The sequence below is a fragment of the Narcine bancroftii genome, chromosome 2 (assembly GCF_036971445.1).
Source record: "Narcine bancroftii isolate sNarBan1 chromosome 2, sNarBan1.hap1, whole genome shotgun sequence".
Classification (NCBI taxonomy): Eukaryota; Metazoa; Chordata; class Chondrichthyes; order Torpediniformes; family Narcinidae; genus Narcine; species Narcine bancroftii.
The window spans coordinates 169,610,675-169,625,704 of NC_091470.1; the positions used below are offsets into that span (position 1 = coordinate 169,610,675).

Below are 15,030 nucleotides of genomic sequence, written 5' to 3' on the forward strand. Positions count from 1 at the left end.
CAGTGAGGAAGATTTTAAAACCTTGGAGAGGGATCTGGACCAGCTAGGAAAATAGGCCAGAAAATGTTAGATGAAATTTAATACAGACAAGTGTGAGGAACTGAGGAATAATGAGGAGCAGAGAGATCTGGGAATACAAATACATTATTCCCTGAAGGTGGTGTCGCATGTGGATAGGGTTGGAAAAAATGCTTTTGGTATCTTAGCCTTTATAAATCAAAGCATTGAGTAGAGGAGTTGGGAAGATATATTGAAGTTGTTTAAGACATTGGTGAGGCCAAATTTGGAATATTGTGTGGTGTTCTGGTTGCCTAACTACACGAAGGATATCCTTAAGATTGAAAGAGTACAGAGAAGATTTACTAGGATGTTGCCAGGTCCTCAGGATTTAACTTACAGGGAAAGATTAAACAGAGTAGGACTTCTTTATTCCTTGGAGTGAAGAAGAATGAGGGAAGATTTACAAGATTATGAGAGGTATAGAGAGTGTGGATACGAATAGGCCTTTTCTCCAGATTGGGAGAGATAAATACAAGAGGTCATAGTTTTAAGCCGAAGGAGGAAAGGTTTAGGGGGAAGTTCTTCACTCAGAGAGTGGTGGGAATGTGGAATGAGCTGCCATCTGATGTGGTAATGCAGGCTCGATCGTGTGTTTTAAGAATAAATTGGATAGGTACATGGATGAGAGCAGCCTGGAGGGTTATGGGATAGGGTATCTGGTCAGCAGACTAGAGGGGCTGAATGGCTTGTTTTCTGTGCTGTAGCATTCTATGGTTCTATCCTTCAATCAAAAACTCATGATCCTTATGATCCCAAACTCTTCAGATCCCTCAACCTCTCTCTCTCTCTCTCTCGCCACCCCCCCCCCCCAACCCACGCAACCCAGACTTGTTCAGCTTCATTTGTGCACTCCTCACTGACACAAAATTCAAAAGAAAAGACTTTCCTGGGAAAAGTCTTGCACTATAGCACACAATGAAGACTGTGTAATGAAAATAAGCAGGTGTCATTCAATTTGCAAGCAACAACATTAATTATATAGATTCACAAGCTAAAATTAGGTAAACATCTTATTAAACTTTAAAAGTTCCTTCCGCTCTCCCTGATCGACTAAGGACATCCCGCCCTCTCTTCAGCTTCCAATATCTTAAATGGTCGAGGGTTGATAGGACATTGTCCACTTCATTCTCAGATTCCCACCCTTAGTTGAAATCAGTTTTGAATTCAAGACCTCACATCCAAATACAACATATTCAATCTGCATTGCCACATTGATTAACATGCTACTTTTGATATTTTTCCTGAATTTTGAACCGACATATCTCTCTTCTGCCTCACATCTTCCAACAAAGTATAAATATCCATTTTCTTTCACAGAAATATACCATATTACACTTAGTGATATTGAATTTCATCCAGAACTCCTGTTAGTGAAGAGATTCCAAAGACTCTCTTCCCTGGCCACGATATGGACCCAGAAGCCCACAGACAACAGCAATCCCAACCTGCCTGAACCAAGTCCAGCCCTGTTGTTGAAGTCAGCACACATTCCTTATTATCAATATGAACTGACCTTGAAACAGATTCCTTGATTGAAGTCTATTCCAAAAAATCTTTTAGAAATTCACTTCCCAAGCACTGCGTAATAGTCATCTTAAGCTAATATGGTTGACAGTTTGTAATTTCAAGTTTGTTGTTTCTGGAGCCCTACTTTCTAATGATTCAGATCAGTTCAAGATGAATTAAATTCTTACCCTCCAATCTCTTTTCCCATGGCCATGATTGGTGCTTGGATTGGTGTAAATGGCAATTCTTGCAACTGTTCGACCATTTGGGATTTGGGACTTGCATTTGAATCCATAAAAATGATGCTGCCTCGTTGGAGAGCTTCCTGGAAGTAGATGAAAGAAAGATACAATTGAAATTTATATTTAGCATTTAAAGATGAGACTTAAGTCATGGCCTCAAATTTCCAGTTGCTGGACTATCTTAGTAAGTTTCTCAGAAAGCAAAGGAGGAACATAATGCAGCATGTTTTATGACATTACTAGACCAATTACATACTTTTCCCTTTCTAAATGCTTTTTTACATATGGTCAATATCAATTTGCATTGGAAAAGGATATTCACCAAGATGTAAAGGGATGGGTCAGTAAGTTTGCATATTATACAGAGGATGGAGGAGTTGTGAATAGTGTTGTTGGTTGTCATAAGATATAGACAAGATGAAGAGATGAGTGGAGAATAGAAATGTATTGTCTTTAGATAGGTGGTATTCAGAGATGAAGTTTTGTTTGGTTATGGAAAGAATATCTTTTTCTATACAAGATAAGATTTCTTTTTATGAGTTTTAATAAGTCGACCCCATTTATTGATTATATACAATTTAAATAAGTTTGAATTAATCATTTTTTTTCTTTAAAAATTTTTTTTTAAATTATATATTTTTTCTATATATATGTTTTCTTTTTTCTTTTTTTTTTAGATTTTTTATTATTAATTGTTTTTTTTCATTTATGTTCTTTTTGTTTTTGTTTTTTCATATATTCTTATATAATAAATTTTTTTTGGATTAATAATTAATACTTAATTAATTTTTTTGTTTTTTTATATATATCGATCTTTTTTTAAGATATATATATTTTTTTATTATACTAATAGTATTAATTCTTCACTCTTTATCGTGGGGGTGGGGGGGGGTTTAGGGGTTAAAAATAGGTTTTTTTTAGTCTTAGTTGTTAGGGGGAGATGCCGAGATTAGTATTGTATTAACTATGTTACTTTGTACTGGTATTACTTTATTTTGTATTTTTTCTGTACATAAATTACTTACTTTCTTCATATGTTAAAATTAATAAATAAAGTTTCGAAAAAAAAAGAGTTGAGTGGAAAAGTGGGAGAGGAAGTTCAATCTAGATAACTGTGAAGTGATGCATTTTGGAAGGTCAAAATTGAAGGCAAAGCACATGGTTAATGCTAGGATATTTAACAGTGTGGAAGGACAGACCTTCTAATCCAAATATCTCTTACGGTTGCCACACAGGTTGACAGGTTAGCTAAGAAGGACTATGTAATGCTAGGCTTCATTAGGCAGAGGATTGTGTTCAGGTGTCATGAGGTAACATTGCAGCCCTATAATTCTCTGGTGAGACCACACTTAGAATATTTTGCTCAGTTATGGTCACCTCTTCACAGAAAGAATGTGTGGAGAGGTTGCAGAGGAGATTTACCAGGACATTGCTCGGATTGGAAAATATGTCATATGAGGCAAAGTTAGCAGAGCTAGGGCTTTGTTCTTTGGAGTGAAGAAGGATAAGACGTAACTTAGTAGAGGTCTATGAGATTCTGAGAGGCATAGATAAGGTAGACAGCCACCTAGTTTTTCCCAGGCAGGAGTAGCAAACACCAGAGGACATCTGTACAAAGTGAAGGGAGCAGAGTTTAGGGGACACATCAGGGGTAAGGATTTTAGCCAGAGTGCTGTGGGTACCTGGAATGTAATACCAGGTGTGGTGTTGGAGGCTGGAACAATGGGGACATTTAAGAGATTCTTAGGCAGGCACATGGATGAAATTAAAATAGAGGGGTTTGAGGTAGGAAGGATTTCATTGTTTTTTGGTAGGTTGGCACGAATCATGTGCCAAAGGGCCTGTACTGTGCTGTTCTATTTATGTGCTGTGCTCAATGACCATTCTATAATACAGAATTGAATTAGAATCTTTGCAATCTTGAGTAAGTCACAAAACAAAAATCAGACCAAACTGTACTTAGATTGTGTTTAAATGTTCATCAATTATAAAAGCCATCTTTCAAGAATGAAATAGCAAGGATGCGGAGAACCATATCCTTTTTTTCTTAAACTTTATTTATTTGTTAAAAAAAAACAAATAATATATGACATACACAGCAATTAAACATGAACATTTTTTAATATATATAAAAAAAAAGAAAAAAAAGAAAAGATACCCCCACCCCCTTCAGCCACCTCTCCTAAGGAGAGCCATAAAAAAAGAAAAAAGGAATATTAAAAAAAGTTAAATATACATATTAAAATCTAATCAATATAAATTGAAATGTAAATATTCCAAGTATAACTGCCACTTAATAATAAAAAAATTATAATTATCATGAGAAACATACATAATTTTTTACATTATTAAACAATAGTTCATCTCATTATGCCATCTATTAATATCAATCATATTTGTATCTTTCCACGTACTAGCAATACATTTTTTCACTACGGATAAAGCTAAATATACAAAAGCAAGCTGAAAATTATCTAATCCCAAGCCTTTCAGACGTTGCAAACTACCCAATAAAAATAATGTTGGATCTAAAATTATTTTAATCTTATACAAATATTCTAAAAACGATTGAATTTTCCTCAAAAAAGATTGTATGTATATATGACCAAACAGCATGAAAAAAAGTTCCAACTGTATCACCACATCTAAAACACAAATCTGATTAATTAAAACCATTTTTTTTTATTTTTCAGGTGTCAAATATAATTGATGTAAAAAATAGTAATTAATCATTGCATAATGTGCATTTATCAATCTAGTTACACTATCATAACAAATATCTAACCAATCCTCTTCAGAAAAGGTAAAACCAATATCCGCTTCCCATTTAATTTTAGCTCTATCCCAACCTTTTTTATCCATACCATCCTGTAATATTTGATACATAAATGAAATATAACCCTTCTCTGGTATCTATTCCCTTTTTAATTTCACACTTTCCTCCACATTCAAATGTGTTTCTTGTAAAAAGGCAATATCAATTTTAATTTTCTTTATATACGCCATGACTCGCTTATGTTTAATCAGGCTATTTAATCCTCGAACATTAAAAGTAGCAAACCTCAACTTCGACATATCTACTATTATGACTAAATACCAATAATATCCTTATATAAAAACTCAAATCAATGTATATAGGCCCTCCAATACAAAAAATCACAAATTAAAAACTAAGAGAAAAGTAAAAAACAATAAAAATAAACAATTAAACACCCCCCCCCAAAAAAAATAAACTACCAAAAGGTAGTAATACCCTAAACAAAAATTGGGTGTGGATCACCTACCAGTGGCTGATAACTAGTAAAGAACTTAGTGCAAATCTCCCCCTCCCCAGCCAAACAATCAGTAACATCCAAGTATCATAATAACAAAAGAAAAAATAAAATAAGAAAATTCTTCTTTTCATCCAAAAGACTCCAATCTCGAAGATCCCATTTCAGAAGGAGGTGGACTCTTTCCATTCCCATTTTTCTCATTTCTGCCATTTCTTCCGTTTCCAGAACTACCAAATTTTTCTTTAGGAGATAATGGTGGGCTACGTGTTTGTCCTCTTATATCTGGCAATGAATCAGCAAAAATCATTGCTTCATGATCATTTTCAAAAAACCGGAATTGATAGTCTCCATAAAACACCTTCAACACTGCAGGGTAGCGAATAATAGACTTATAACCTTTACGCCACAAGACTTCTTTAACTGGATTAAATAGATGTTGACGTTGAATGACATCTTGACTCAGATCAGGATAAAAAAAGACTCTGCTATTCTGAATCAATAATGGGGTTTGTCGTTGTCTCGCATTTTGTATTGCAAGTTGAAGTATTGCTTCTCTATCCAAATAACTCAGTCATCAAATTATTACCGGTCTCGGGGGTTGACCAGCTGAAGGTATTCTTCTTAAAGCTCTATGAGCTCTTTCCAGTGCCAATCCCCCAGAGAAAAATTCTTGCCCTAATATTTGCGGAATCCAGTCTTTAAAGAAACGAAGAGGGTCTTGTCCTTCTCTACCTTCTGGCAAACCAACAATTTTCACATTATTCTTTCTGCTTTGATTTTCCAAATAATCTATTTTTCTTTCTAGCTCCGCCTCATGATCTCCTAATTCTATAACTGATTTTTCCACCTTTAACACTTTTTCTGTGTTAGAAGTCACTTGTTGCTTACAGTCCAAAGAAGCAGTCTGAATTTTTTTTAATTCTTCATAAGATGCATCCACACGTGTCTTAACCATATTTAATTCTGAACTTATACCAGCATTCATTTGAACCATCTCATTCATTAAAGATGTCAAAATAGGTTGAATAACAGCATTCAATTGCATACATTGAGAATCAGTAAATCTCAGCTCTGCTCTCTCTGACACGGTGGCAGAACAAGGTAAATGCAGCTCCTGCTGCAATTCAACAGAAGGTATTTTAAAAGTTTTACTGTGGGTCTGGATTCCCAGCGACGGCATCCCGACTTGTTCAGGGAGTCACCGCTGGTCTCCCCCTGCATCTTGTTGTTTTCTCATCCATTCACGAAGAAAAATGACTTCTTCAGATTGTAATGCTGCCTGATGCATTTCAGCCTCCACAGGCGATCCTTGGGATTTAGGCAATGAAGAAATTGAGCCTGGGGCTGTTTCAAGTCGTCTAGGCCCCAGATCTTCAACACTTTGAAAATGTATCTTCTTTTGAACTTGAGATTTAGTCTTTTTACCATTTGTGGCCATAATAATGCCTTAATACTTTAAACTAAAATTTAAAAAGTTTAAACTTGGAAACAAAGGGTTAAAAAAAAGGGTATTTAAAAGTCTGGCCAGAGAGGTCGAGATTGCACATCTAGACTCTACAACATCTTACCATGCCCCTCGGAGAACCATATCCAAGGCGAACCAACTAAAACAGCTGGACCAGACAACACACCTGGTTGGATACTAAAGGACCATGCGGACCAAATGACGGTGTCTTCATGGGCATCGTCAACATCTCAGTGCAGCCACTATCATCCCGGTGCCCAAGAGGGTGACAATGCCCTATAGCAATGATCTCCACAATTATGAAATGGTTCAACCATCTGGTGATGCAATGTGTCAAAGCACACCTCCTGAGATGCTATACCCATTGCAATTCACCTACAGAAGAATCCGTTACACAGATGACGCTGTAGTCTTGTTCTTTCACTTTTTCTGACCCACCAGGAGAAATTATGCCTCATATGCCAGGCTCCTATTCATCAACTTCTTTTCGGTGTTTAATGCAATCATTCCCCAAGGGTTGGTGGAAAAGTTGTTCTCGCTGGGACTCAATATCCCTCTCTGTAACTGGATTCTGGACTTCCCGTTGGGAAGTCCACAGTCTGTCCGGGTAGGTAACAGAATGCCGAGCACCGTAATGCTGAGCACTGAGGCACATCAAGGCCGTGTGCTCAGCCTGCTCCTGTTCATGCTACTGACCTACTACTGCATCGCCATATCCAGTTCCAACAGTGCCCTCAAATTTGCAGATGACACAACAGTAGTTGGCCTCATCAGCAATAACGAGTCGCACTACGAAGAGGTGGAAAATCTCATGATCTAGTGCAAGAGTAATAACCTGAGTATCAACATGGACAAGATGAAGGAGATTATTGTGGACTTCAGGTGGACCAGGAACAACCACCCTCCACTACACATCAATAATTCTGCAGTGGAGAGGGTTGAGAGCACCAAGTTTTTTGGAGTTCACTTGACTAGTGACCTATTGTGGGTACATAACATCTCCTCACTTGTCAGGAAGGTGCAACAGTGACTGAAGAAAACTGAAGAGGGCAAGGCTACCGGCCACTACCATGCCAACCTTCTAAAGGAACTTGAGGGCTCCAATGGGCAGTACGAACGCTGAACGACCAAATGAACTGCTTACACTAACCATCCAAAATCTCACATGTACAAAACACTATTTATTTATGTTTTCTGTATATGAATGCTTGTCCTGCATGTATATAACTTGTCTGTATGTGTGTTATGTCAGGTTGTGTGTCTGCATGTTGTGCACCGTGGACTGAAGAACTCTTTTTCATCTTTTGTACCAAGAGTTTGAAGATTGACTGGGCTTTCAGGAAATTCAGGCAATATAAGAGCCGAGAAACTTTAGCGTGCCTGAAAATGCACATTGAAACGATGTCTCAAGTAGCTCCTGCCCCATCGATAATGATGATGGTGGTAATGCGTTTATTGTCATACACACTGCACAATACTCAAATGCACCAACGTTCATACTTGCTGTAGCCAAGCTGGTACTTTTAAAATAAAAACAACTACAATATTACACATAATTGAATTAAAGAGACAATAAATATAATATTTATACATTTGTAATAAATATTCAGTTAGCCAAGTCAGGAAAAAAAGCGACTGCAATGGTGCAGACAGTCCTTTTGTAACGTAGGAGCAGTCCATGTTTAGTGTAACAAGGGGAGGTCGAAGTGCCTGATAGCTGTTGGAAATAAACTGTTCTTGATCATAGAGGTGCTGACGTTTAGTCTTCCATACCTTCTGCCTGAAGGTAGCAGTGAGAAGAGGTTGTTTACCAGATTGTGAAACTCTGTTCACGGCATAATAGGGTACGGATGAATACATTTGGACAAAGAGAGTGAAGATTAAGGAGGAACTACGTAGTAGATTGGAGGTAGGGAAGCAAGATAATGTTTCTACCAAGAAGAAAATGGACACCATTGACAGCTCTGCATAAGAGATTTCAAAATGGTTACGATACATGATTTGACATCATTTTGAGTAATAAATGAGCACTGAGAGGTTCCATGCCCAATTTCCTTACGTGCTTTACCTGTGCACAATATGCCATGAAATTAAATATATAATTGGCTTAAATACAGCAATGTTTTGTTGCAAAAAGTGTAGAAAATCAACATGTTAGCATAAAAAATTATTAATATGCTTAATCCACCAGTACTAATTTTCATTCTATTTGTTTAATTTGCTTTTATTATTTCATTGCAAAAAGAACAATAGGAGCAATTAGCACACAAAAATATGGAAAGTAATTTTCCACACAGGGAAATCTAAAATCTGCTGAATATCCCTAAGTAAGCTACGCAAAAGATACTACCAGATGGCTTCCTATTTAAATCTTTCAAATGAGTTTAATTTCCTGATCAAATGTTGTAGCTAACTTTTAGTGCTACTTCAGTTCTCAAGTCCCACCATTCCTGTCGGCATCTTTTTGACATTAATCACAATTACTACCAGAAATTTCCCAAGCATTAATTATTATTAACATGAAACATATTGGATGGCATGGTTGGCATAGCGGGTATCACAATGCCGCTACAGTCCCAGCAATCGGGACTGAGTTTCAAATCCCGTGTTATCTGTAAGGAGTTTGTATGTTCTCCCCGTATCTGCATGGGTTTTCCCCAGGGGCTACAGTTTCCTCCCACTGTTAGAAACGTACCGAGGGGTTTAAGTTAATTGGGCAGCATGGACTTGTGCGCCAAAATGGCCTATTACCTTGCTGTATGTCTACATTTTTTTAAAATTAATTATGAAGATTTCCAGAGATCTTTAAAACAACATTGATTACTTATTTCATCTCTCTTAACTCAGCCAATCTTAATTCATCTCTGATATGTTTCATTTTAAACTGATTTTGACATTATTCTAATTTACCTTTTTCAGACTCTGTACTCATCAATAATAATTATCAGTAACAACTCAGATAGATTAAGGAGACATACACCCAGTCCCCTGCAAGGACTCTATTCCCTTCTCTCAATTTATCTGCTGCCACATCTTCCAGTTCAGATCATCTGAAATGTCCACCTTCCACAAAAGTGGCTTCCCTTCCACCACCACCAACCCAGCCCTTATCAGATCTCCTCCATTTCCTGCTCATCAGATGTAAGAAACATAGGATTCTCATTGTCCTTACCTACTACCAGCCTCCGGATACAACATATTATCCTCCGTAATTTACATGATCCCACTACTAGACACGTCTTCATCTCTCCTCCTCTCTCTGCCTTCCTTAGGGTCCGCTCCCTATGTGACTTCCTCATCCACTCATCTCTCCCCATCAATCACCACCCCCTCCCCCCAGCACCTTCCCCTGTCGCTAGAAAAAAAGCACCACATACCCCCACACCTCCTCGCTCACAATTTGGGGTCCCAAACAGTCAAGTGAAGCACTTCACGTGTATATGCAGGAGTGATCTACTGCATCTGGTGCTCCCTTTGTGGCCTTCTCCACATCAGAGAGTTTGGACGCAGACTGGGAGATCGCTTCATTGAGCAGTTGTGATGAATCTGTGTCATCCTGTCAGTCTTTCGCTGTGCTTAGTCTGCTCTACTGACATTGAACATGTATTGTCTTTACCACTAAAGACACTCCCCTTGGCTATAATTGTGTACGCACCAATTATCATTCATTATTGTATTATTAAGTTTCCACTAATAAAAGCCATGATTCCTGGTTAACTACACAGCCTTTGAATTCTTCATGAACTGGCACTTCAGCACCTTCACTCAGTCCACACCAGTGACAAAGGATCTCCCAGTGGCCAAACATTTCAATTCTGCATCTCTCTCCCGTACTTACATCTGTCCATGACCTTATGTACTATCCCAAGAGCACTTGTTGTGATGGATTATGTTACATTTTATGTTGTATACAGATATATTTTAAAGGAGATAAATTGTGGGGTTTTTAAGTTAGGTCACACACAGATACAAACACTTCAAAGCAAATCTCATTAAAAATGCCAGAGCTTTGCTCAAGTCGGACAGTCCAGGCTCCGAGTGCCTTTGCAAAAACTTTGAAGAATACCTATAAGGACTTCACAAGTAGGTGTTAATTAGGCATGCTGTGGAGTAATGGATTACTGTTTTGGAAAGAAATAGATTAACAAACTCGCAAGATTAGGTCCGGTGCCGCAGTCTATCTGAATGCATTTTGCTTTTCTCGGAAGGTCATGCAGTTTTGCAAACAGAGAGTTAAACAGGCTTTTCTGAGAGAGAGAGAGGGGAAGGGGGAGAGAGAATATAGTTCTACTCCAGCAGATGGGACTGGAACATAACAAGCTGGCAAGCTTGTGGAAAACCCTCATTTTGAAGACCTTTGTGAGTTCTTAGTTCAGCCTGGTCAAAGCCTTTGTGATCCATACAAGAGGAGATGACTGGCTGTATAATGTTTCATTTGAAATAAAGGAAACAAAAAGGAATTCTGTGGTAACCTGAAAGAAAGAGGTTACCATCTGGAAAATCCTGATGGGGCAAGTTTCTTCATCAAGACACTGAAGTGGCTGATCAGAAGAAATCAGTTTATGTCCAATGAGCAACAAATCTCTCTCTCTCTCTCTCTCTCTCTGAACCTTCCTGAGTTATAACCATTGACCTTGAAAGCACCAAAGCCTGGTGAAATTGGAGGAGTGAGAAGTGAGATTGGACTGTGAGTCAAAGAACTTTTCTGAACTATACACACATTACATACACATGTGCTTAGAATGAGAAGGGGGTTAAGTTCAGTTAGATAAGTTAAGATATAGTGTGATTATGTTTTCATATTTAAAGATTAATTTAAAGCAATTTTTGTTTAAGTTTCCATTTGTCTTGGTGACTTTCTATTGCTGCTGGGTTTTGGGGTCCTCTAGGCCCATAACACCATAAATTGGATTTTATGTCTGGGCACTCTCCAACCAGATGTCATTAACATCAACTTCTTTGGTTTCTGCTAACCTACTCTCCATTCTCCCTCCCTTCCCTTTCCCTTTGCTTTCTTTCCCTCAGCTCTCCACCCACTTCCCTCTCTATTCAGAGCCATCCCTTCTCCCCCCTGTTTGCTGCTGTGCTCTCCTCCCTTATCTACCTATTACCTCCTGCCTTTGGTACTGTACTCCTCTCCCTGCCCCTGCCCCTCCCCACCTACCATTTTGTCGAATGCCTGCTGACATTATTTTTTCAAACCTCGATGAAAGGCTGAAGCCTCGAGTGTACTTTGCTATACAAAGTTTACTGTTGGGCCTGCTGATTCTCTCCAGTGTTGTGTTCTTACTAGATACTTATCCTGTCCCCATTAATGACCCATTGACATTTTACTAACTTTTCTATTCTTCACGGTACAAACTCAGCATACCAATGGAATTTCTGTACTCAGCTCATTCAAGTCCAAATTACACAAGGTTCCTATTATTTGATTTTTTTTTAAAAAGATTTATACCCAGGAGAGTATCTTTGTACTTGGAAGGGCCCTCTTCAAATCTTTCTACTTTTGAGCTCTCATTTCTTCTCTTTCTTACCCCTCTCTCCTCCCAAAAAATGGCATTCATAAAATGGCACCATTGAAATGGTTTCCATGCACTGCACTGATGGATAATTACAGAAACATTTCTATATTTAGAGCCACAACACAACTCAATATTTCCGAAATAAACAAAGAATAATGCACAGTGAATTCATCCATAGTAATGTTCCACCTAATTTCCGTTGGTGTTCGATCAGTGTAAGCAAGCAAGCTGAGTCACATGAATTGCACTCAAGAGTGATCAGCATTCATCCTTCTGTCCTGTCAGCTCTACAAAACAAAGTGTTATCACAGACTGAATTAGAGACCACCTCCATTGTTCTCGAGAATATATTTCACAAGAGGTTTGATTACTCATAAGAACCTGGTATGTAACTTTCTCGGTGATATACAGCACAAAAAGCAAAGTTCATCGTTACTCCAATCTTTAAAACAGTACTACAGTGAAACATCATTATAACCTGAGGTTAGGGTCCAAAAAAATGTCATTGTGAAAAAAGTGGGGTCGTGCTAAATCCATTTTGGCCGAATTCCTGTCCTATTGGGTAACTCTGGCTGCATTACCTGTGCATCAGCTCCCTGCAGAAGCAGAACCTTTGGCAGCTGTGCAAGCTGAGGGAGCTGGCCACGCTGGAAGAGAAGTGCACTGCTGCCGGGGCGCAGCCTGACCGTGCTCCACCTGAGCACCAACCCGCAACTGCCGCCTGTCTCTCAGCCTCGACCAGTAGCCACCAGTGCGTGCTTCTCCGGGTGTTGGCGTCAGCAGCCGAGGGCCAGACGTTGTACTTCAGGTGCCGGGCAGACGGCACAGGCTGATCAGCAGGTCCAATGACTCATTGTATTATATTCGATTTGCATTAAATCGAGGCATATAAAATCGGATTTTGAAAGAATGGAGAGAACAGGATCATGTTATGTCAACAGCCAACAATCCTTTTGATATTTCTGTATTATGTATGAATCCATGATTTAAATAAAAATACTGAAAATATTCAGCACTTCAAATATCATCTATGGTTTTCCGTGTGATGAACTCCTTTATATTTACTAATGATGTTGTTCTGATGTACAAATTCTCATGACCAACCATCCATCAACAATATATATTAGGGCATATTCTAAAACAACATAGTATGCTAGATCTGTAATGATATTGCTGCATACTTAATCTCCCACTCGCCTCACTTTAAATCTACGACTGTATGACTCTGCATGACAAGAACACAATCTACAAATTTGCCGATGACGCCACAGTAGTGGGTTGTATAAAGTAAGGGGATGAGTAGAGGAGTCACGTCATGGAGTAGTGGCCAGTAGGGGAATACCAGCCCTCTCGAGAAAAGAAATAAAGTGAAGAAAATACAAAGTTCAAGAAATACAAAACATAACAAATAAAAAATAAAGTTGTAGAGAAAAGAAAATGGCACCCAAGAAAGAAAAAGTAAAAACAACGGGAAAAAAAGACACCAGAAGAGAAAGGAGAAGTCCTTACCTGCATGAAGAAGCAGGGAGCCGTAATGGAGAAGAAAGCCCGTTCTCCGAGGTTGGTGACGACCCCCCAGATTCGCAACCAACCCCTCCCGCCACCCCCGACCGCTGGATGGCAAAAATGGCTCTCTGAGCCAAAAAGTGTGCTTACTAAGGAGAATGAGAACACCGACGGGGGGGGGGGGGCTCAGCCAAGGAACGGGCAAACACAACGCAACCAGCTGAGAGATGCCTGACACCAGGGCTCTCAGCTGGAAGAAGATGAAAGTGACAGGAAAGGGAGTGAAAGGAAAGAGCAGCAGCAGCAGGAGGCCCAACAGATGAGAAGCCCAGAAGAGGACCAACAGCAAGAAGAAGCTCAGCAAGAAGAAGTCCAGCAAGAAGAAGCCCAGCAAGAAGCTGCCCAGCAAGAAGAAGCCACCCAGCAAGAAGAAGCACCCCATCAAGAAGAAGCACCCCATCAAGAAGAAGCCCAGCAAAGTGAGACAAGCAACTCATCAGGAAAGTCAGAAGAGACACAGAATCAAGGAAGAGAAGAAGAAGACACAAACACAGTTGCAGACACAGAAGAGGAAGAAGAAGACCAAGTTCTGTACAGAGAAATAGAAGGTAAAATAGATGGACAGTATATAGATTTTTAAAAATTTCAAGAACAAATGAGAGCATTAAAAGAATAGTTGACATTAGAATTAAGTGAAATTAAAAGTACAGAAGATAAAGTTAATAGATTAGAGCTGGTCATGACAGAAAGAGGGAAAGGATTAGGAAATGTGGAAGAATGAGAAACGGCTGTAGAAATGGAAGTGAATGACTTAAGAAGAAAATTGGAAGAAAGTGACAAAAAAGTTAGAGTCACAAGAGTTTGTTAGCTCAAAAGATGGAAATAATGGAAAACTATAGTAGGCGAAACAATATAAAGATAGTGGGCCTTAAGGAATATGAAGGCAGCAAAAATATGAAAGAATTTATAAAAGATTGGATCCCAAAACTCCTGGGAATGCCAGAAATACAGGAAGGAATGGAAATAGAAAGGGCACACAGAACACTAGCCCCGAAACCACAGACACATCAAAAACCAAGATCCATTTTAGTAAAAATTCTGAGATACACGACAAGAGAAAATATACTGGAGCGGGCAAAGAATAAAATTAGAAAAGACAATAAACCATTGGAATTCAAGGGTCAAAAAATAATTTTTTACCCAGACATAAGTTTTGAACTCTTAAAGAGGAGGAAGGAGTTTATACAGCAAAATCTATCCTATGAAAAAAGGGTTATAAATTTATGTAAAGACATCCAGCTGTGCTTAAAATATTTATCCCTGGGGATCAAAACAGACTGTTCTCGGATCCGGAGGAGGCACGAGAATTTGCAGAATGCCTGCAGGACGGAAGGAGAGATGAACAAGAATGAAGAACAGCAATAAAATATAAATAAAGATGTAAAAATAATGTA

The 15,030-nt window shown here is 38.6% G+C and overlaps 1 protein-coding gene across 1 annotated transcript in view; it reads right to left on the reverse strand.

The window, feature by feature from the left end:
* Positions 1-15,030, reverse strand: part of nphp4 (nephronophthisis 4) — a 346,370-nt gene that overhangs the window by 99,758 nt on the left and 231,582 nt on the right. Inside the window, exon 12 of the mRNA XM_069919049.1 lies at positions 1,755-1,891. Coding sequence (XP_069775150.1) covers positions 1,755-1,891 — 137 coding nt within the window. The remainder of the gene's footprint in view (positions 1-1,754; positions 1,892-15,030) is intronic.